Source organism: Marmota flaviventris, chromosome 12 (genome assembly GCF_047511675.1).
Source record: "Marmota flaviventris isolate mMarFla1 chromosome 12, mMarFla1.hap1, whole genome shotgun sequence".
NCBI lineage: Eukaryota > Metazoa > Chordata > Mammalia > Rodentia > Sciuridae > Marmota > Marmota flaviventris.
Window position 1 is genome coordinate 105,113,602 of NC_092509.1, and position 22,019 is coordinate 105,135,620.

The 22,019-nt window shown below is 33.1% G+C and overlaps 1 protein-coding gene across 4 annotated transcripts in view; it reads left to right on the forward strand.

Annotated features, from left to right (window-relative positions):
• Positions 1–22,019, forward strand: part of Kifap3 (kinesin associated protein 3) — a 143,246-nt gene that overhangs the window by 86,594 nt on the left and 34,633 nt on the right. For all 4 annotated transcript variants that reach the window (XM_027935034.3, XM_071600329.1, XM_071600328.1 and 1 more), the window contains exons 13-18: positions 512–624; positions 1,266–1,431; positions 2,240–2,365; positions 6,643–6,741; positions 12,386–12,471; positions 21,444–21,633. In XM_027935034.3, coding sequence (XP_027790835.1) covers positions 512–624; positions 1,266–1,431; positions 2,240–2,365; positions 6,643–6,741; positions 12,386–12,471; positions 21,444–21,633 — 780 coding nt within the window. The remainder of the gene's footprint in view (positions 1–511; positions 625–1,265; positions 1,432–2,239; positions 2,366–6,642; positions 6,742–12,385; positions 12,472–21,443; positions 21,634–22,019) is intronic.

Here is a 22,019-nt window from a genome sequence, read left to right on the forward strand (position 1 = left end):
GTTGCCACTTCTTTTGTTACAAACAGTGCTGTAGCAAATATCCTTTCTCTATATCTTTATGCATTTCAGTTTTATATTCTTAGGCTAAATTACTGAAGTACGATGTTTTTCTGGTTCAAAAGAATTTATGTTTTTTTAAAAATTTTACTGTGCAAATTCCAGACACAAAAGAGCAAATGCTATATGAATCTATTTATATGAAGTTCTAGATCAGGCAAAACTAATCTGTATTTTTAAAGAAGAAACCCAAGAAGGAGAAGAGGAAGGGAAAAACTGAAAAGTGTGTCTGAGGAGGAGTATTTGACTGGGAAGGGACACAAGGAGAACTTCCTGGAATGAATTGAGACACTCTATATGTTGATATGTAGTATGGGTTGAACGAGCATGAACCTTTGTCTGTCAGTTCTACACTTAGGGCTTGTGCATTTTACTGGATGTAAATTTTTATAACAAAAAAAAATCTTTAAATTTAAATTAACTTTAATTTTAATGGGAAAATTTTCTATTTCAGGAAATGGGTTGAAGATGCTCATGAAAAGAGCTCTGAAGTTCAAGGATCCATTGCTAATGAAAATGATTAGAAACATTTCCCAGCATGATGGGCCAACTAAAAATTTGTTTATTGTAAGTATAGTTTTTAGCTTTCTGTCTATTAAAATAAACTGAGTTGTAGTTTTAAATAGCTATATTTGAAAAGATAACTCTTACTGAGCTCTCATCAGATATTTATTCACAATCCCATTGGCTGTTCTACCATAAACTTGTTAGGTTTAGCTCTTAGAAATCCTAATCTCGGCTGGCATGGTGGTGCACACTAGTAATCCCAGCAGTTTGGGAGACCGAGGCAGAAGGATTGTAAGTTTGAGGCCAGCCTCAGCAACTTACAATTAAGTAAGTCCCTAACTTACTTAGTAAGTCCCTAAGCAACTTAGCAAGACTGTCTCCAAAAGGGGGGGTAGGGACGGGGACATAGTTGAGTGGTAAAGTGCCTCTGGTTTCTTTTTTCAAAAAAAGAAAAACAAAAAGAAATCCAAGTCTACCTTTTAATGTTGTTTTTGTTTTGTGATCTCTACTACTAATTCCTCCACCCCTATTGCAGTCTTCTTGCATCAGACTAACTCACCACAGGCTCCCTTTGCAAGTTAGCTCAATATTATTAAAACAGGAGAATAGCATTTGATGTTTACTTTTTCTTCCTATGGGTTACATTATTAGATTGGTTCTTCTTGTAATTTAAATTTGAATTAAAATTCTGTTTTATTCAGGATTATGTTGGGGACCTTGCAGCCCAGATCTCTAATGATGAAGAGGAAGAGTTTGTGATTGAATGTTTGGGAACTCTTGCAAATTTGACCATTCCAGACTTAGACTGGGAATTGGTTCTTAAGGAGTACAAGTTGGTTCCGTACCTCAAGGATAAACTAAAGCCAGGTCTGTTCTAGGTATTTCACTTTTGCATTATCATTAAGGTCATTCTGTTGTGAACAAGGCTGCTAGAGCAACATTTTCAACTATTATTATACTAGGCAAAACATATTCTTACCACAGTTCTGTCCCCCGAGAAGGGTGGTCATTGGTCTCCTCTTAGATAAATATTCTCTTTTCTCTCTCCTGACAATATATTTTCTTAATATTAGTTCTTCCTTCTTTATCCTACCTTTCTTGTTGTTTTGTAGTTTTTTTTTTTTAAATATTTTTTTAGTTGTAGATGGACACAATGCTTTATTTTGTTTATTTATTTTATGTGGTGCTGGGGATCTAACCCAGGGCCTCACACATACTAAGCAAGTGTTCTACCACTGAGCTACAATCCTGAACCCATTTTGTAGGTTTTTTAATCCTGTCTCTTTTTAATTACCAAATACCACCCCTATACATACCTACATACACACATACACACACAAAGTCCTTTTAAGCATTCAAATAAGCCTTTTTTTTTTTTTTTGTCTAAGTATGTAAAAGATTTATGGGCACTAATTTAACAGCTTTACCTATCTTTTCTGTGAATTGAAATTTGATGATATAATTGGATTTGAATCAGGACATTTCTTTTTTTTTAATATTTTTATTTGTAGATGGACATAATGCCTTTACTTTGTTTATTTAGTTTTCTTATGTGGTGCTGGGGATTGAACCCAGTGCCTCAGGCGTGCTAGGCAAGCACTCTACCACTGAGCCACAACCCCAGCCCTGAATCAAGACATTTCAATGAAAATTTTCTCTGGTTTGACTTTTCTAGGTGCTGCAGAAGATGACCTTGTTTTAGAAGTGGTTATAATGATTGGAACTGTATCTATGGATGACTCTTGTGCTGCACTGTTAGCAAAATCTGGGATAATCCCTGCACTCATTGAACTGCTAAATGGTAATTATCTTAATTTATTTTCATACTAATGACTAAGCAATTTATTAGTTTAAATTTTTATGTGGAGTCTGCAACATGAAATAGTATTTACCTTATTACATTAATCAGAAGAAACTTAAGTAGTTTAAAAAAATGAACAAAATACTGCTAACTAGGATTGGATAGAATAATGTTAAAGACCTTTAGACTATAAAGTTGAAACTTTCTATAAAGCTTTTTGGGTCCAATTTTACAGATACTGCCCTTCCCTCACTTTCTCTCCCCTCATTAATATTCTATCATTTCTTCTTTTTGTCTAACTTTTTGTTAGTTTTAGTTGGATCTGTTCTTTTATTCAAAACTTGCTTTTTGTATCTTGATTTCTAAGTAGAAAAGTACATTTGGGAGCTGATTCTAAACATCATATTTTCTGTGGATCCATGGGCATTGTCTTATGAGCTTCCTGTGATAATGAAAGTGTTCCCATCTATATCTGTGCTAGCCGACATATGTCACTATTGAACACTTAAATGTGGCTGTCAGGAATGAGAACCTGAATTTTTAATTTTATTAGCTATGGTAGCATATGAAGTTTTGAACAATGTAGGCCTTGATTGTCTCCTTATATTTGTATTGCTCTTAAGTGGCCAGGACACATTGTTAATCTATATTGCATAGAAAATTTATCTGAATCTAATATTATCTTATTAGGACCAAGTTCTCTAGTGTCTTTCACATTAAAAGTAGCTAATACTATAAAAATTTAAAAGGCTAATATGAGATGACTAAATTCTCAGTCCTTCCTACAGCAGCTATAATGTATGTTTATTTTGTATTAATTTTAGTAAACTTTTTTGAAATGTAACATACATAAAGAGAAATGTATAAATTATAGGTATAGACTTCAATGAATTTTCTTTTTTCCAGTTTTCATTCTTTATATAATTTTTTAAAAACAGATTTATAAGTACTTACAACTCTTAAAATCCTACAAATGTTCTTAAGATATATAATAGATAAAAAATTATTTGAAGCAATAATATTTATAATTTTGATAATTCTAAGGACTTTTTTTAAAAAGAAAATAGAAATATTGCTTTAATTCTTAAATTTATATCCTTGGACCAAGTTGCAAAACCAACTTGAGAGGGCACAGCCCAAAGTCTAGCTGAAACAGAAAGAATCACCTAAGCTTTGGAGAAGATACTTGACTCTGCTTTAATAAGAACAATGAAAATTTAAAATTCACTGGAACATTTTTACCTGGTTGACAAAATGCATAGAGACTGATAACTCCCTGTTGGTGAAGTTGAGAAATAGGCCTTCTCAAACATTTTTCATTGATGTTCAAAAATAATGTGACATTATGGGGATTCATTTGGCAAAACCCATCACATTTATAAATGTATTTCTCTTTTTTCCAGCATTTATACTTTTAGGAATTTACCCTGCAAATAAGTCTGCAAACATGTAAAATAATTTATAAAAATGATTTTTCATTATAGCATATTTGCAATGGTAACATTTTGGAAAAAAATTATAGTGACTACCAATTTTAAAACTCCTTAAATTATGGTTCATATACACAGCTAAATAAACATAGCTTTTAAAAGACTGAATTTAAAAGTTATATGTTTACCTATGTTCATATTATTGAAAATTATCCATATCATAGTGTTAGATTACACTAATGGAGCATAGGACATTGGATGATAAATTTTGTGATATAAATAAGGATCATAATAATATTTATTTAATAATCTGTCACTGGCCTAAATAAACACAAAACTCTAATAAAACTGGGTCTGTATAGAGGGGAGCAGATGAACTGGGACAGGGATGAAATTTTAAGTTATGAACTCTTATATAATTTTGATATTTGAGTGATTAAAATGTTACTTATTTTCAAAATAACAGTTTTTAAAATTATTCTAATTTGTTATACACAGAATGCATACATAGAGCACAATTTTTCAAGTCACTGATTATACACAAAGTATTTTCACACCATTCGTGTCTTCATACATGTACTTAGGGTAATGATGTCTAACTCATTCTACCATCATTCCTACCCCCTTGCATCCTCCCTGCCCCTCCCTTCCCTTTGCCCTATCTATAGTTCCTCCATTCCTTCCAGGCTCCCCCCACATCCCCATTATGAGTCAGCATCCTCATCAAAGAAAACATTCTGTCTTTGGTTTGGGGGGATTGGCTAACTTCGCTTAGCATCATATTCTCCAACTCCATCCATTTACCTGCAAATGCCATGATTTTATTCTCTTTGGATGCTGAGTAATATTCCATTATGTATATATACCAAAGTTTCCCTCTGCATTCATCTACTGAAGGACATCTGGGTTGGTTCCACAATTTAGCTATTGTGAATTGTGCTGCTATAAACATTGATAAGGCTGTGTACCTATAATATGCTGTTTTTAAGTCCTTTGGGTATAAGTATTGTGATAGCTGGGTCAAATGATGGTTCCATTCCAAGTTTTCCAAGGAATCTCCATACTGCTTTCCAGATTAGCTGTACCAATTTGCAGTCCCACCAGCAATCAATGAATTTTCAAAGTGAGCATACCCAACATTGTTGCCTTACCCACGTAGAGAAATAAAACATTACCAGAATCCTAGAAATACCTCTCCCCTTCTCCCAGTCATTACCATCTTCGTCAGAGTAGCTTCTATCTTTTTTATCACTGATAGGTTTTGCCTGAGTTTGAACTTTATATGGGGAATCTGGTTTATTTTGTCCCTCATTTTATTTGTGAGATTCCTTTATGTTTTACACAGAAGTTTGTTCATTTTCGTTGCTATAGATAATATAGTATTAGAAATAGTATAGTATTAGAAATAATTAAAGGAGAGACTAGGTAGTTGGGAGGCAAAAGTGAAAAAAATATAGCTGATAAAAGGAGAATGAAGATTTTGTGGAGAGCTGGAGAAAGTTGAAGCAAAATGACCAGTGTCCTAGAATTGCTGGTCCCACAGTGATTTAATTGAGAGAGCTGAGGTATGTGAGAGTGAGCTAAGCATTCATGATTTGGTTTATCCACTGTAAGATTATCACAGGTAGGGGCTATATAATATTCTTTTTAAATAAATATATGGATTTTCCCAATTTAAAAAAAAAAAAAAACCTTTGATGTTCAGTGAATGGATGTTGTAGATGAAGGGGAGTAATTAACAGTGAGAATTTCAACTCATTTTGTTTTAGGAAGTTTGTGATGGAGGTCATTTGGGGCAGACTGGACTTTAAGGGGCCCACAGTTTACTCCACACAACTAATTAGATACTATGTTAACCAAGAAATCTCTTTCTAGCATATCATTGAACTATTGGCAAGGTTTATGGCAAACTACAGTATTAGTAAATCAAATTTAATAACTAGTAGTTAAAATTAGATTTTATTTTTAAACATCAATGAACATCAGCTATTCTGTCAAATGTTTTTAAACATTTGTTAATTAGCTTTTATTATTATATAACTTTTATATGATTATAATGAGATTGAAACTAAAGTACTCATTTCATGCCAATGTGTAAAGTTTAATTTTGTGAACATTATTCAACAAAAGGAAGTATCTTTTTATAATAGTCCAGTTTCTACCCCGCCCAAAACTTAGAATTCAGAAGATGTAGGGGTTTTTTTAATAAATTGTTTTTCTCATGTGAAGTCAATATTATAAAGGCAAAATGCAAATGGGCTTATTTCACAAATTAAATTGTTTGAAGAATTCTTGTGAAGAATAGAAAGAAACAAAGCAAGTGGTGGTAAGTGTTGCCATTTCACGTTAGGAGCACAGAAGTTAATTTAGTCTGGTTTTTGTCATGTATATTGGCAAAATACAGTGAAGATGACAGGGAAGCACTGTTTCTATTCTTTTCCATCAGTCTTGTCCCTCAGTTCCTATTTAGTACTACCTGATCTTTTCAGATGAACTATCTCCAGTCGTCTGATTGAACCTCCGAATTGATGTAACTTCTGTTTTTCAAAATCTTCATATTTTTCTTTGTATTTTAAAAATAATTAACCTACTTAATTTAATTATAACCAAATTTCTTAAAGCTACTATAAATATACTGTCATAAAATTTCTCCACTGATCATAGTATCATAGGAGAAACACCAGAGACATAGATGATATGTGTCACCTATGTATTATAAGTATTTTAAACTGTTATCCTTTACTTACATACTTGCCATAAACAGTGAGTTTATCTCTCTGTTATTCCCAGTAATTCTCAGTTTGGTATGTAAACATTATTTTTTTATGAAATTTTGTTTCCTTCTAGCTCAACAGGAAGATGATGAGTTTGTGTGTCAGATAATCTATGTCTTCTACCAGATGGTTTTCCACCAAGCCACGAGAGACGTCATAATCAAGGAGACACGTATCCTTTCAGTGTTAGAGGATGTATCTCACATCATCAAAAACATGCTTCTTTCTTGTTGTTCTTTATGTAAATATTAAAATGCTATAGAAAACACCAAGCTTTACAGTAAATTTAGAAGATACACTATTTTCCATGGTACTCTTTACCCTAAATCAATACAGGTTGAACATGACTAATCTGAAATAGAAATGCTCCAGAATCAGAAGCTTTCTGAATGCGAGCATGACACCACAAGTAGAAATTTTCATGTCATGTAGCATTCTCATTCAAAGCACAAGTGTACTAAAATATTGTATATATGTACTAAATAGCCTTCATGGTATGTACATAGGGTGTGTATGGCACATAAATGTGTTTTCTTGTTCAGACTTATGTCCAATTCCCAGGATAACCTATTACATATAAGCAAATATTCTAAAATCTAAGTAAATTTAAACACTCTAACCATTTCAGGTGAAGAATTCTCTACCTCTATATTATATTCTATATAAATAGAATATAATGAGACCAATTTTATTTAACTTGTCAGGTTTTGATTACTAAGAAACTTGAACATGTCAGAATTTCCTTCTCTACTAATATCACTTAATTATCACAGGTTCCAAGGACTGTCCTTCCAGTAACTTTATTTTCTGAACATTGGAAAACATGTCTGTTGTCAGGATTGTTAACTACCCAACTGTATGTTAAGTATTTAATATCTGCAAAACGTCTCGGGCATCAGACATTTGTTGCTAACTGCTGTCTGGATGTCTTTACCTAAAAGGGCCTTGGCATGGTGTATCCTAAGAGCATTGTGTGCCTATGTTTTCATTATGTTTCTGTGCTGGTGATCAGAGCCTTGCACATGTGAGGCCAGTGCTTTACCACTGAGCTGCATCCTCCACCCTCATGCAGTCCTAATTTTTAATAATCTTTTGCCATTTACTAACTGTGGGACCTCAAAAAGTCAGATGACTTCCTTAGCATACATTCTGACATCAAGAAAATGACTGTGGTAGTAAATAAAAAGACTTCCTACTTTGTGGGTTTGTTGTAACTATTAATGGATTTAAGGTGCCTATTATAGTTCCCAGTACCCAGAGGTACTCAGTAAATGGTAATTAATCATTACTGCAACCAAGGGGTACTCTATACAGTCACCATCCTTCTATGAGGAGCAAAAACAGTCCTGCCTTCTGTATTCATTGTGAATAATAACAGTGTCATCCACACAGCATGTCAAGCTGGAAATGTTACTCTCTATTGTCTCTGTTACTATACATAATTAGTCATATATTCTACATAAGCATTGACCATCAAACACATCCTGATTTATGAAATCAGTCCTGGTTGAAAAGATAGATAAGTAAATATAAAACAATAATCCAATATGTTCAGTGTCATAAAGACATGGGTATATGAGACACCTGGGTATATATAATTAAGTCTGAGATTTTCTTTCAGTACATCAAATTTCTGATCATCAGATATGACCTACCTTATAATTTACTGCTTTTTTTTGTATATTTGTCAACTTCAAATGCATTCTCTCCTTTTTTTTCCACCCATGTCTCCTACCCATCAAAGTTTTATATACCATCTTCTTAGTTAATTAAGCCTTTCTAAATCCTATGCCTTTCTTATTCCCAGTAGTTCGTTCGTTCGTTCTTTCTTTCCCTCTTTTTTTTATTTTTTATTTTTTTGGGTTTTTTTCTCTTTTAGCAATTTCATGCTTTTATTAGTGCATTATAGTTAAACATCATAGTGGTGTCCATTTTGACATAATTGTACATGTGTAGAATGTAATTCACTCTACTTCAGTCCCCAGTACTTTTCCCTTCCTCTTCCCTCCCCCTGTTTCCTTTCCTTCACTAGTCTTATTGTTTTATAAAATTGGTGTTTTATACATATATGGGTGAAATTCACTATGGTATATTCATATTATGTACATAGCAAAAGATAAATTGTGGTATAAAGATGTATTAAGAATTGTTAAAAAAAAAAAAAAAAAGAAAAAAGAAATTTTTTTTAACCTCTTAAAAGTACTTTCAATCATCTGTTTATATGCTTATCTCTCCCAAAAGATTTTGAGGTCCTCAAGCTCAAGTACTGTCTTTATCTTATCTTTATCTATACCCAAAAGTTAACACAGTACTTGATATGTGGTAAAAACTTGTATGGTCAATGAATACTGGTATCTAACTGGTTAATGTCCTTTAAAGTAATACCTTAAGAGATTTTTTAGTTTTAAATGATGCTACCATTACTCAAAGCATTTTGAAACTCCTCTGTGCTACATTCAAATCTAATGATGTACACTTTAGATATCACCTTTAGAGGAAAATTGCCTTGCTTTTGAGGGAAAAAATTAACTTTTGGAAGCATATAAAGGCTCCAGAAGTTCAGTCTGGGGAAAGTCTAACTGAAGAAATCTTCATTTTTTTTTCTTTATTTTTTTTTATTATTAGTTGTTCAAAACATTACAAAGCTCTTGACATATCATATTTCATACATTTGATTCAAGTAGGTTATGAACTCCCATTTTTACCCCGTATACAGATTGCAGAATCAAATCGGTTATACATCCACGTTTTTACATACTGCCATACTAGTGTCTGTTGTATTCTGCTGCCTTTCCTATCCTCTGCTATCCCCCCTCCCCTCCCCTCCCCTCCCCTCCCCTCCCCTCCCCTCCCCTCCCCTCCCCTCCCCTCCCCTCTTCTCTCTCTATGCCATCTACTGTAATTCATTTCTCTCCCTTGTTTTTTTTTTCCTTTCCCCTCACTTCCTCTTATATGTAATTTTGTATAACGATGAGGATCTCCTTCCAAGAAATCTTCATTTTGATGAGGGCTATCTAAAAACAAATACTGGTTTGCCTTAAAAGCCACATTAGAGGGCTGGGGCTGGGGCTGGGGCTCGGGCTCGGGCTCGGGCTCAGCAATAGAGTGCTTGCCTAGTATGCATGAGGCACTGGGTTTGATTATCAGCACTGCAAATAAATAAAAAAAATAAAGATCCACTGACAACTAAAAAAATACACTTTTGAATAATATTAAAATCATTGAAAGTAATAAACTTTTCCCTAGCTGTATTCCGTGAAACATTCCTTAAGTATTAACAGTTGTTTAATGAAAAATAGGGTTTTGAATAAGCTTGCAAAATAGAGTTTAACAGACTTTCTTGCTATAGGGTCTTTTCAGAACCTGTATGTATGTGCTCCTTCTAGAGGTTTAGAGCCTCTAGAAGGCTATTTTATGTATAGAGGGTATTTAAAACATGTAACTACAGAAGGCACTACAGAAAACAGTCAAATGAAAGTATAGCTTTCCTAGGTGACTTCTTTGAAAGACAGTTCTGTTTGCACTTCATTTCTTAGGATTTTTAAAGAATGAAGTATTTAAAATACCTACCAAGTGCCTCATATATACAGTAAGTGTTTCAGCCTTTGCTACCTACTCAGTACCTTAGTAGCCAAACTCACAGTATTAAGAGAACTTCTTTTTGACTGTTCTTCATTCTAACTTCAATTTTTATTTAATACCAATATATTTGGGGTCTGTACTTTTAAAATAGTTATCCCAAAGAATACAAAATGTTGAAAACAGTGTAAATTGGCAATTAAAGACTGGCAGAATTAATTTTTTTACAAAAGCTCAAGGAATACTACTTCAATCTGGTGCTTTCATCCGTGTTTTAAGATTAAATAAGTATTGCTGAAGTGCTTCCATCAAAATAATGAACTCAGAAATGTTTTGGTGTTCAGAAACCAAGTTTTTTATTGATGTCAGTGACATCTTGTTGCAACTTGTCGCATACTAAATATTATGAAAATATTTAATTTCACCATTAAACAAAATATTTATTTGAATTTGTTTATCATCCTTTTTATTGTGATTGCCCCAGTGGGTCCAATTTATTTAAACATTTTGAAAAAAGAATGTGTTAAAAAGAATTCATTACGGACTGGGATTGTGGCTCAGCAGTAGAGCGCTCCCTTAGCACGGGCGGGATCCGGGTTTGATTCTCAGCACCACATAAAAATAAAGGTATTGTGTTGTGTCCATCTACAAAAAAGACCCTCCCTCCCTCCTTCCCTCCCTCCCTTTCTCTCTCTCTCTCCTTAAAAAAAAAAAAGAATTCATTCCTTTTAAATGAAGAATTTTAATGGTGAATGTTACCTATAAATAATAAAATCTAACTTTATATAAGATAACTAATTTGTCCTCTTAAATAATAATGTAGCAGAATATGGAACTCTAGGTTGACAGTTATTTCCCTCACAACTTAAAGGCACAACTTAAAGGACTTTCCCACCTGTCTGCTGGCCTACATTGCTACCAAGGAGAAGTCTAATCAGTCTAATTATAATTATCTACCCTAAAGTCTGCTGGTAATTTAATTTCCTTTCCCTTTAGAAATAACTTGTTTCTTTTTTTTTTCCTAAGAAGACCAGAAGAATGTTTATTTTCTTTAACATCAAGTTTTTTGTTGTTGTTTTTTGTTTTGGTTTTTATTAGAATTTGAATATCATCCTTGATTGATTTTTCTAAGTGTACAAATGTACTTTTCCTGTTTGTAGTTTTAAGTTTTTTTTTTTCAGAAAATTTTTCTTTTTCTTTTTTTTTTTTTTGAGAGAGAGAATTTTTTAATATTTATTTTTTAGTTCTCGACGGACACAACATCTTTGTTTGTTTGTATGTGGTGCTGAGGATCGAACCCGGGCTGCACGCAAGCCAAGCGAGAGCGCTACCGCTTGAGCCAAGCTTTTAATAAGTATTTGTTTAGTTGTAGTTGATACAGTACTTTTATTTTATTTATTCATTTTTATGTGGTGCTGAGGATCGAACCCAGGGCCTAGGCAAGTGCTAGGCAAGTGCTCTACCACTGAGCCACAACCCCAGCCCCTTATAAAATTTTTCTTGAATGGTAATTTTTAGTTATTAGTTTTTTGCCATTGCCTTGGTTTTCTTGAGATTTCTATTATATTGGCTCTTCGTGGCCTATCTTTAAAATCTGTGATTTTCCAATCTTTTTTTTCTTTATGTTTTGATTTTATAAATTTACTTCCTTTTTACCTCATTTCTTTTAGGATTTTATCTGTTGTATCTTGTGTTATTTAAATTTAGTTATTATATCTATAATTATTTTTACTTTTATTTTTGTTTCTTTCCAAGTTTTTTCTCTGGGTTTTGTAGTTCTGATTTATGTTGTTTGTTCATATATATTTTAATATTTTCTTAAATTCTTATCTCTTTCAAAATGACAGGTTCTATCTTTCTCTTACATGAAAATGCCTTACCATGTTTTCTCTTTCTTTTCCCCTTCTTATAACAACCATAGACGGGATTTGACTGTAATTATTTTCTTTTGTTCTTTTTTTTTTTTTTTTTTAGCAATACCGTAATATACACTGGTTTTTTTGGGAATGATTTTGGCTCTCGTTCATTTTTGTGTGAAATCACTCAGATCAAGAAAGCATTTATAGCTACACAACTCTAGCGCTTAACAAATGAAATATTAAAGTGAACTAATGATTTTAAAATTTGAAGTTAAATTTCAATTTAGCATTTAAACTTAGAAGAAATGGGGGATTTCTAATATTACTAAAGAGTCATGATCTCAAATGCAGTTTATATCTTTAACCATTTTTATTCAGAGGCTCCAGCATATCTCATAGACCTGATGCATGATAAAAATAATGAAATCCGAAAGGTCTGTGATAATACGCTAGACATTATAGCGGTAAGTAATTATTCTCTACACGTGTACATTTGTCTTCATTTTAGGCAGGAAAAGACATTATACACCTAATTTGAACTATGCATTCAATGTTAACACAATTTTGTATTTTGGTAAGGTTCAGAAAATTCTGATACTAAATTTTCTTTTAAAACATTAAGCCTGTTGGCTTCAACTTCTAATTATAGTCTCCTTACTTAACGAGGCTTTATACATGTTCAGAGTTTAAGCCTAATCTACATGTCATCTTGGAATCACTTGAGTTTTGAGGGTTTTTTGTTTTTGTTTTTGTTTTTTTGAGAAATTATTCTTTAAGATCAGGAAATTTAATAACTTCTGTTAAAACTAATAATTTTTATAGCTTGCCTTTAAATCTCTTAAATAAATCAAATTTTGTGTTAACTATTTTTTTCAGTTTGAAAAAAATTTAAGTTTAACTTAAAGTTTTTAAACAGTTCAGACTAACTTTTTTAAAAAATAAGCTAATTTTTATTATATGCATACACTTGCTTTGTAAGTTGCAATTGCTTTGGAATGATGGGAAATATAAAAAATCTTCATGTTATTCATGACTTTGGATTTTTCTTTTTCTTTTTTTTTACTTTTGGTTCCAGGGATTGAACCCAGGGGCACTTAACCACTGAGCCACATCCCCAGCCCTTACCTAGGGCCTCACTGAGTTTCTGAGGCTGGCTTTGAACTTGCAATCCTCTGCCTCAGCCTCCCGAGTTTCTGGGATTGAAGGAGTGCTCCTACCACACCCAGCAACTTGGGAGACTTTTAAAGTACACATGACTAGAGAGATATGAACAGAGGATAATCTAAGTCTTGGGGTAGAAACATGCTGACCCTACAGCCTCTTATTGAGAAATTATGCTGCTCCAACAGTCCTCTGCTGGTCTTGGGCCTTATATCAGGGATGTGCCAGATTCTATGTATTTTTAAAAAGTTTTTTTTTTTAATCTGTAGTATATATTGCTGCACACAACCTGCCTGCTCAGTTCTTCTGTCTCCTCTGCTGTATGAAAATGGTACTCAACAAAGTAACCCTGACCTTCATTTATCTAAATCCAATGAGCATTTTTAGTCTTCATTTTACTTTGCTGACCCTACCCTCCTTGAAGGAACTTGTAGATCTTAGCATTAAAATCTAAAGTTACAAAGAAAATTATGTTTATGTTTTATTATTTTCATGATATAACCACAAGCTATGTGCATTATGGCTCTCTGAGATGCTGTTTTATCACTTTTGAGTGAGTACAAAAAAAAATTGGAACAAGTATATTGAAACGATTTAGTTCACTTAATCTATGAATCTCTAAACTGGATTTACAAAGTAACTATTTGATGTCTTGCCACATAATCACAGATCATTTCACACTGTGGAAAACCTTAGTCTGAAACATTTACATAGAAAAACCGGACTTATTAAACTGAGAGTGTTTAAAGATATCACACGTGGATGATTCATGTAATGTGGCACGCCTGTGTGCTGCTGCACTAAATCATACTCATGGTTCATTTTCTCAGAAGTGAAGTCCAGTAGAGCTAATAGAAGGGCACCAGGCCGTGGAAACATCCCACATTCTTCCAGAAAAACCAACAAAAATAACATTGCTGGGCTGGGGCAGTAACTCAGTGGCAGAGAACTTGCATGAGTGAGGCACTGGGTTCGACCCTTAGCACCACATAAAAATAAATAAAATAAAGGAATTCTGTCCAGTTATAACTATAAGAAACAGTTATAGATGGGCAATATATAGTTATAGAAAAATAGTTAGAGATGGACAAAATAATGACATGCTTTGCCTTTCTGCTGGTATGCTCCTATAAGGTTCAAGACCCTGGTTCACCTGGTTCACTTCTTGCTTATTTTTCAGGCTTAGTAAATTTTAATTTTTCAGTGTGAGTTTGATGTTTTTATTTTTTTAATTTCATACAAATTGGATTTAATAAGTTTTGTTAGCCCTGTTTTATAGTTTATTTTATATTGCATAAACAAAAAGACAGAAATTCAGGATATTTTTCCAGCTTGTTGGAATTTAAATACACAAAAATTTATATTTACATGAATGTGTGTATTCCTTGCCTGTTTCTTATGCATATTGCTTTATTTTTTTCCTTTAATTGACAACAGTTGGACTTAAAAGAACCCAAGCATAGTATGAAAGAGAAAAATCATGATTTCTTAAATAAATTTCATTTAGTTCTGCCTTTTACTTTTAGGCCTGACTTGACATATTTAAAATGATATTGTACAGGTTAGCCTCCTCAGTATTTTAAGCAGAGATTGTTTTAGGATATAATTGTACTTAGAGATCTGATTAGAAAATGCCATGGCCAAGTCCAGAGGTGACACTTGGGACAGTTCAGAGAGTATATGCATAAAAGTCAATAACTTTATTATGTGTGTGTTTAATTTGTGTATATGTGTATCATTCAGAGAAATGTTTTTCTAAGACATAAAAGCATCTTTTTAATAGCTGCTGCCTTAATTATAATGAATAGCTAAATTACTCTAGACCTGCTTTAATTTAGTATGAAAAATTGTATTAAATAAACCATATTACAGTCTCAATTAAGGGGCTGCCACATTAAAGGAGAAAGGAAAATCTGTTTTCCATCATTTATGTTAGAACACAAAGCAGATCTATGTAGCCCTATGTTATCCTATAGTGTGTTAATCAGATACAAGGTGTGACGGAAGCCAGTGACAAAAGAGTTTTCGTGATAGTGAACAGACTCTGATAATAGGCTGGTTAAGGCTTCATAATGTTTTACTGGTTAAGTAGTAAACAAAATGATGTAGGACTTCAAAAACGATGGCACATTCCATGTAAAATCAAACCATAAGTCTTTTGTGACACTTTAGAATTTCTGGAAACTGAGTGCTTAAGATCATACTGTCAGAAGCTGAGAAGAGAATACAAGACATTTTGTCTTTTAAATACAGGATAAAGTCAAGGCTCAAAGCCAGGACACAAAGTATAATCCTCATAAAAAGAAGTGTTTCAACGTGAACAAAAACCAACTATATCCCTAGAATATTGCCACAAAAGCTTGTTAGATCTAAGATGATGGCATCTTAGAGGTGACTGAAATGCTATCTCTGAGTTCTCATAGTCACTGCCTGATAAAGAGGGTGGGCAGTGGGCATTACCAGGAGAGTAGAGATTGGGAGAAGGTGTTACAATTGATTTTTTTAAATCTTTTTTTATTCTTTTTTGATGTACATGATAATAGAGTGTATTTTGACATATTATATATACATGAAGTATAACATTCTAATTAGTATCCCATTTTTGTGATTGTACATGATGTGGAATTTCACTGGTGGTATATTCATGTATGAAAATAGGAAAGTTATGTCCGATTCATTCTACTGTCTTTCCTGTTCCCTCCTCTCTCCCTTCCCTTCATTCCCCTTTGTCTAATCCACTAAACTTTTCTATATGCCCCCTCCACCATCATTGTGTGTTAGCATTTGTGTAACAGAGAAAACATTTGGCCTTTGGTTTTGGGGGATTGGATTATTTCACTTAGCATGATAGTCTCCATATACCAGCAGAAGTTATAGTCATTCTTTTTTATGGCTGAGTAATATTCCATTGTGTATATATATCATGTTTCTTTACCTGTTCATGGCTGGAGGGCTAGAATTGACTTTAGTTAATTATGTTTACTTCAGTGAACATTTTAACCCTGGATATTCATTTTTTAGTAGCTTTTTAACTTTTAAAAAGAAACTCCTATACTATACCAGTATTTTTCAATTATTTGAGATAATAATTTCAGTGACTTTATGAAGTCATAACATTAAGTATAGGCTTTTAGTCTTAAAATGTTAGAGCTTGAGTAAGTCCTAGATTTGTTTCATTGTGCAAATGAAGAATCAGGCCAACAGAGATTAAGATACCTTGAGAAATGTGCATACTCCAGTGGGTATCAGAGCCAGCACTGGAAACCAGATCTCCTGATTCCTAATTTAGTGCACTTTATATTATGCCCTGCCATATTATTAATACTTGTAAGCCCAGACTCTGAAATACAAAGAAACTGATTTTTCCAGGGCTACCAAACTGTGTTGTTGGGAATTCCAGAGTGCTGTGGAAGATAGGATAAGGGCATTGGAATATGATCCTTTGGAGTATGACTAAGCTTTTACTTGGTTTTCACTGAAATGGAAGAGGAAAGAAATAAAAAGGAAAAAAGTTGTTTGAGGGGTGGGGGAGGTGGAATATTAAGTTGTTGACACATTTTATCTTGGGAAATATATTTTAAGATTCTCTTTTTCACATTTTTAGTCTTAAAATTATCTTTTTAAAAAATAGAACAATAATAGTAGGTGGCAGGTGACTTAATATCAGTGCCTAAAATGTGCTTTTGAACTTTTCCTAAAATTTAAACTATCAAGACCACTGTCTTAGCCTATTAATTTACTGCAATTGCTAAATAGGATCTCAGTAGTCATAAGCTAAAGCTTCGATTTTCAAAAAATCTGATAAACCTTTTCAGAAACACATAGATGAGTGATCACCTTCATATAGCAAAACACTGCTGTCTCATTTGATTCTAATACTTACCTCCAAGGAATAAAGTGTAACTACTTAAATGAATACTTGTTAACTAAATGCCTATATTTTATTCTAAGATGCTCTGTTTGGTAAACGTTTGAAACCTGAGGCTATATTATCACAAACTAAAACAAACTTATGGCCAAAGTACAATATCTTACAAGCCTCTAAATTTTTTTTAAAAGAGAGAGAGAGAGAATTTTTTAATATTTATTTTTTAGTTTTCGGCGGACACAACATCTTTGTTTGTATGTGGTGCTGAGGATCGAACCCAGGCCGCACGCATGCCAGGCGAGCGCGCTACCGCTTGAGCCACATCCCCAGCCCCAAGCCTCTAAATTTAAAAGTATATACATTTTAAAATATTTTTCAAAAGTAGCCATTAATATTGGAATTTAAAATGCCATTAAAACTGGTGGGATGGAGGGGGTGTGGAGGTAGGAATGACTGTAGAATGAATTGGACATTATTACCCTACGTGCACATACGATTACGTGACCTGTGTAGCTCTACATCATGTACAATCAGACGAATGAGAAGTTACGCTCCATTTATGTATAATGTGTCAAAATGCATTCTACTGTCATGTGGAACTAATTAGAACAAATGAAAAAAAAAAAACTGGTGGGAAGCCAAGTGTGATGGCACTCACCTGTAATCCTGGCAATTTAGGAGAAATAAACAAGAGGATCTCAAGTTCAAGGCCTGTCTCAGAGACTTGTGAGGCCCTAAACTTAGTGAGACTCTAACTCAAAAAAAAAAAAAAAAATAGTGTTGGGACTGTATCACATTCATAAAGCCCCTGGGCTCAATCCCTAGTGCCAGCCCCCGAGTCCCCCTGCAAAAATAAATAAACTGGTAGGATATATAGCATTATTTATGGTGATGAGTCTCTATTTTTTGTAATTTTCGAATTTCAATGATGAAAATATTCCCTTTGAAATTATGAAAATCCAAATATTATTTTCAAAAAATCATGTTTTAATTCTTTAAGACTTTAAAAATTAGGGGAACTTTTAAGGCCTTGACACTACCTGCTCAAGGGTTTTTTTTTTTTGGTCAATTTTCAACCTATGATCTATAACAAAAAAAAGTACATACGTACAAAATCTCAAGGCCACCTCTTATGAAAACACTGCTTGTCATTGTAGTAGATTCCGTAAATATTGTTGGGTCTTTTTGTAAGATGTAATTTTCAATATTCTGGATAATGACGGTTTGGTATATAATAACATTCTATCTCATATTTCCTAAGGAAAAACTTTGTTTTGCTTTTTTTTTTTTTAAAGAATCAAGAAAACCATAGTGTTTTCATTGTAAGACTATAAGTAGTAATGCATAAGTTAATCATTATGTTAGTCACAGATATTAAACCTATTGTTTTATAGTAAAAAATACTTAAAAATCAGAATAAATTATTTTAAAGAAGAAAATAACAGTACAATCTTCATCATTACTACTATGCTTTTTGAGCCTTATAATGCTAAGGTACTAGTTCTGTAGGCTAATTCTATCACAAACTGATACAGAGAGAGATGAAGACTTTAGAAGAGTGCTAAGGGTAGTCTCGTTACATGTGATGCTAGGTTCTGTGCGAACTTACTGCCTTAAAAAATCAGCTTTACCAAGAGAGTGTCAAAAGTTAGCCATGAATGCTCATGGATGTTTTTGGTTTGTACATTTGGATTTTTGTCAAATAGTCTCTTTAAAGAAAAAAACAAACAAACAAAAAAAACACACACACACACACACCACATACACATACATACATACACACACATTGTAACCAGACATAACCCTCTATGTTCATATATGAATATACAACCAGTGTAATTCTACATCATGTACACCACAAGAATGGGAAGTTATACTCCATGTCTGTATAATATGTCAAAATATATTCTACTTTCATGTATAACTAAAAAGAACAAATAAAAATAAGTATATAATATAAAAAAAGAAAAGAGAAAACAAAACTTGAGCTTGTGCGTGGAAGTTCGCGAATAAAAGTATTGCTCTGAGCTCATAGGATGATAAGGCTGAAGGAATCGTGTGTGAAGAGACATCTTTGTTACTTATTTCTACATTTATATTTGTTATATTTTTGTTATCATTAAGTTAGGTTACTAAAATCTCATAAAAGGGCATAAGATGACAACTCAGCAGTTTTTTTTCTTCATAGAGAACATTACCTACGAGGCTAACTACAGTTTGTGAATATGTCATTTAAGGATTATTTCACAGGTATTCTTAGGAAGCAAGCTTTACTCTCACTGAAATAGCAAGTTCCACATTTTATATGCTTTGGGCACTTGACTGAATTTTAACTCCTAATGTTTCATTAACTTACATTATAATTATACATAATAGTGGGATTAATTATGCATATTCATGCATGTACATAATTTGGTCATTCCCCAATACCTTCCCTTTCCCTCCCTTCCTGCCTCCCCATGATACACCCATCTCTCTTCTAGCATTATTTTTTAAATATTTTTTAGTTGTATTTGGAAACAATATCTTTATTTTATTTATTTATTTTAATGTGGTGCTGAGGATTGAACCCAGTGCCTCGCACGGGCTAGGCAATCGCTCTACTGCTGAGCCCCATCCCCAGCCCCCTATCATTATTTTAATTAGTACACTGTAATTATATGTGTTTGGAATTCATTGTGGTATATTCCTTCTTGGACAGCATAGTTTGAAACATTTCATTCAACTCCCCCTTTTTCACTAGGAATTCATATGCTTGAAACTATTATAATTAAACAATCAGATCCTATGTTTTTCTGTTATCCTTGAATACCTCTTTATTCAGATAATTTAGTCAGATTTTAAATTTTTTTACCAGGGTGAAAAATTAGCTTTTTACCTCTTACCAAATGAAACAAGCTCAAATTAGTTCCAATGTTTAATATGGATCTAATAGAACTTACTATAATAAGGCATATTCTTGGAGTTTGGGTGACCTATAACTTATCTTTTAGAAAAAAAACCCACTAACATGGGCAGTTTCTTTCCCAAACACCATTTTGCCCTCTGTTTATGAGCTAAGTGTTTTACCTCACTGGGTATAATTCATAAGTTGATCCTTTGCTTTAACTGTAAGTGTGTACAATCATACCCTTGTAAATTATCTTGCTATTTCTAATATTACAGTATCCTTTTTTTTTTTTTTTGTAGCTAACTTTACTTGACCACATACACAGAGTCACATATGAAACCAAAAAGTATACTGTTGGGGTCATATAAATTTTAAAGAGGCTCAGAGCTATAGTCTGCATTTAGGCTAAATTACTTAGAAGCAGCCATAATAACTGTTTTCTGTAATTAGGCATCACTTAATATTAAATTTTGAAAAAACAAGGTGAACTACCAAAACTATAGCCAGTGAAACTGCTTGTAACAACATCTCTGTGCATGTTATTTTTCAACTTCGTTCTTTCCCTAACACACTTCAATTATGGCCAAGTCAGAGAAAACATGACTGAGAACATACTTGGTTATTTAACGTAATATCCATTTATTATACCCTTTCTACCATTATTTACTCAACAATTTAACCCATTCACAGAATATTAGAGCTGAAAGTTGACATTGGAGGCCATTTATTACCTTCTATCCAGTGTAGAATTCATTCTACAGTGACCCTGACAAATAATTTTAAGTAAAACAACATTATTTTGTGGTTGAGCAAAATTAAATTCAGCAATGCTATTTATTTTCTGTAGTAATTATTTTCAGCAGTATTTATTTTCAGTAGTTAGAAGCAGTGCTTTAATAGTGCTTTCTTCCTATAGTATTATCTAGACTAAAAAATATATCAAAAAAGGTCATGTTAGCCACCTGTCATTAGTGCCACAAATAATTATAGCCACAAGAATCCATGGAAAGCAAAATTCTGGTTGTTTATTTAAATTTTGGCAATATTTAGATAATATTTAAAGAAGAATTTGTGAACTTTAAATTCTTTCAGTGCTTCTCATTGTCATTAGTGATTGTTAATCCAAAGAGACTTTGGCTATTATATAAAATAATTCTGAACAGGTATTTTTAATGTGCCTTCTTACCCAAATGAAGGTTCTAAAAATTCTTGGCTGGGCATAGAGACTCGCGCCTGTAATCCTAGTGGCTCAGGAGACTAAGGCAGAAGGATTTGAGTTCAAAGCCAGCCTCAGCAACTTAGTGAGGCCTTAAACACCTCAGCGAGACCTACTCTCTAAATAAATATTTTAAAAGGCTGAGGATGTGGCTCAGTGGTTAAGCAACTCTGGTTCAATCCCTAGTGTAATAAATAAATAAACAGTTCTAAAAGTTCTTTACTTGTGAGATATAAGTATTGCTATTGAATACCAAGAGATTGAGTTAATATAGTAATAGTTGAATATTTGCTTTCAATAGGAATATGATGAAGAATGGGCTAAGAAAATTCAGAGTGAGAAGTTTCGCTGGCATAACTCTCAGTGGCTGGAGATGGTGGAGAGCCGCCAGATGGACGAGAGTGAGCAGTACTTATATGGTGATGATAGAATTGAGCCATACATTCATGACGGAGATATTCTGGAAAGACCTGACCTTTTCTACAGCTCAGGTAGGATGATAGCCAAAGTAAACTGTTGTTCCCAGTGCCATAAATACAGATTTTGGTCTGCCAATCTTGCACATTTCCAAGTTTGTAAGCATTTCTTAACATAATTGGTCTTCTGCTGATAACTTCAGGTGTAACATATATATACACAAAACAAACAGCAATTCACCTTCAATTTTTCCTACTTAGTCTTTTTTATGATCTCCATTTAAAAAGAGTGGGCAGCTCTTAGATTACTTTCTAGAATGTTTCACTTAAACTGACATTGTCCAGATTTCTAACTTCTGTTTCAAAATGTAGCAATCATTTTCCTCTATTCTGAGTTTATTAAATGTACAACTTACTAATTTATATTTTGTTTTCCTATGTATTTAATCTTAATAGTTTAA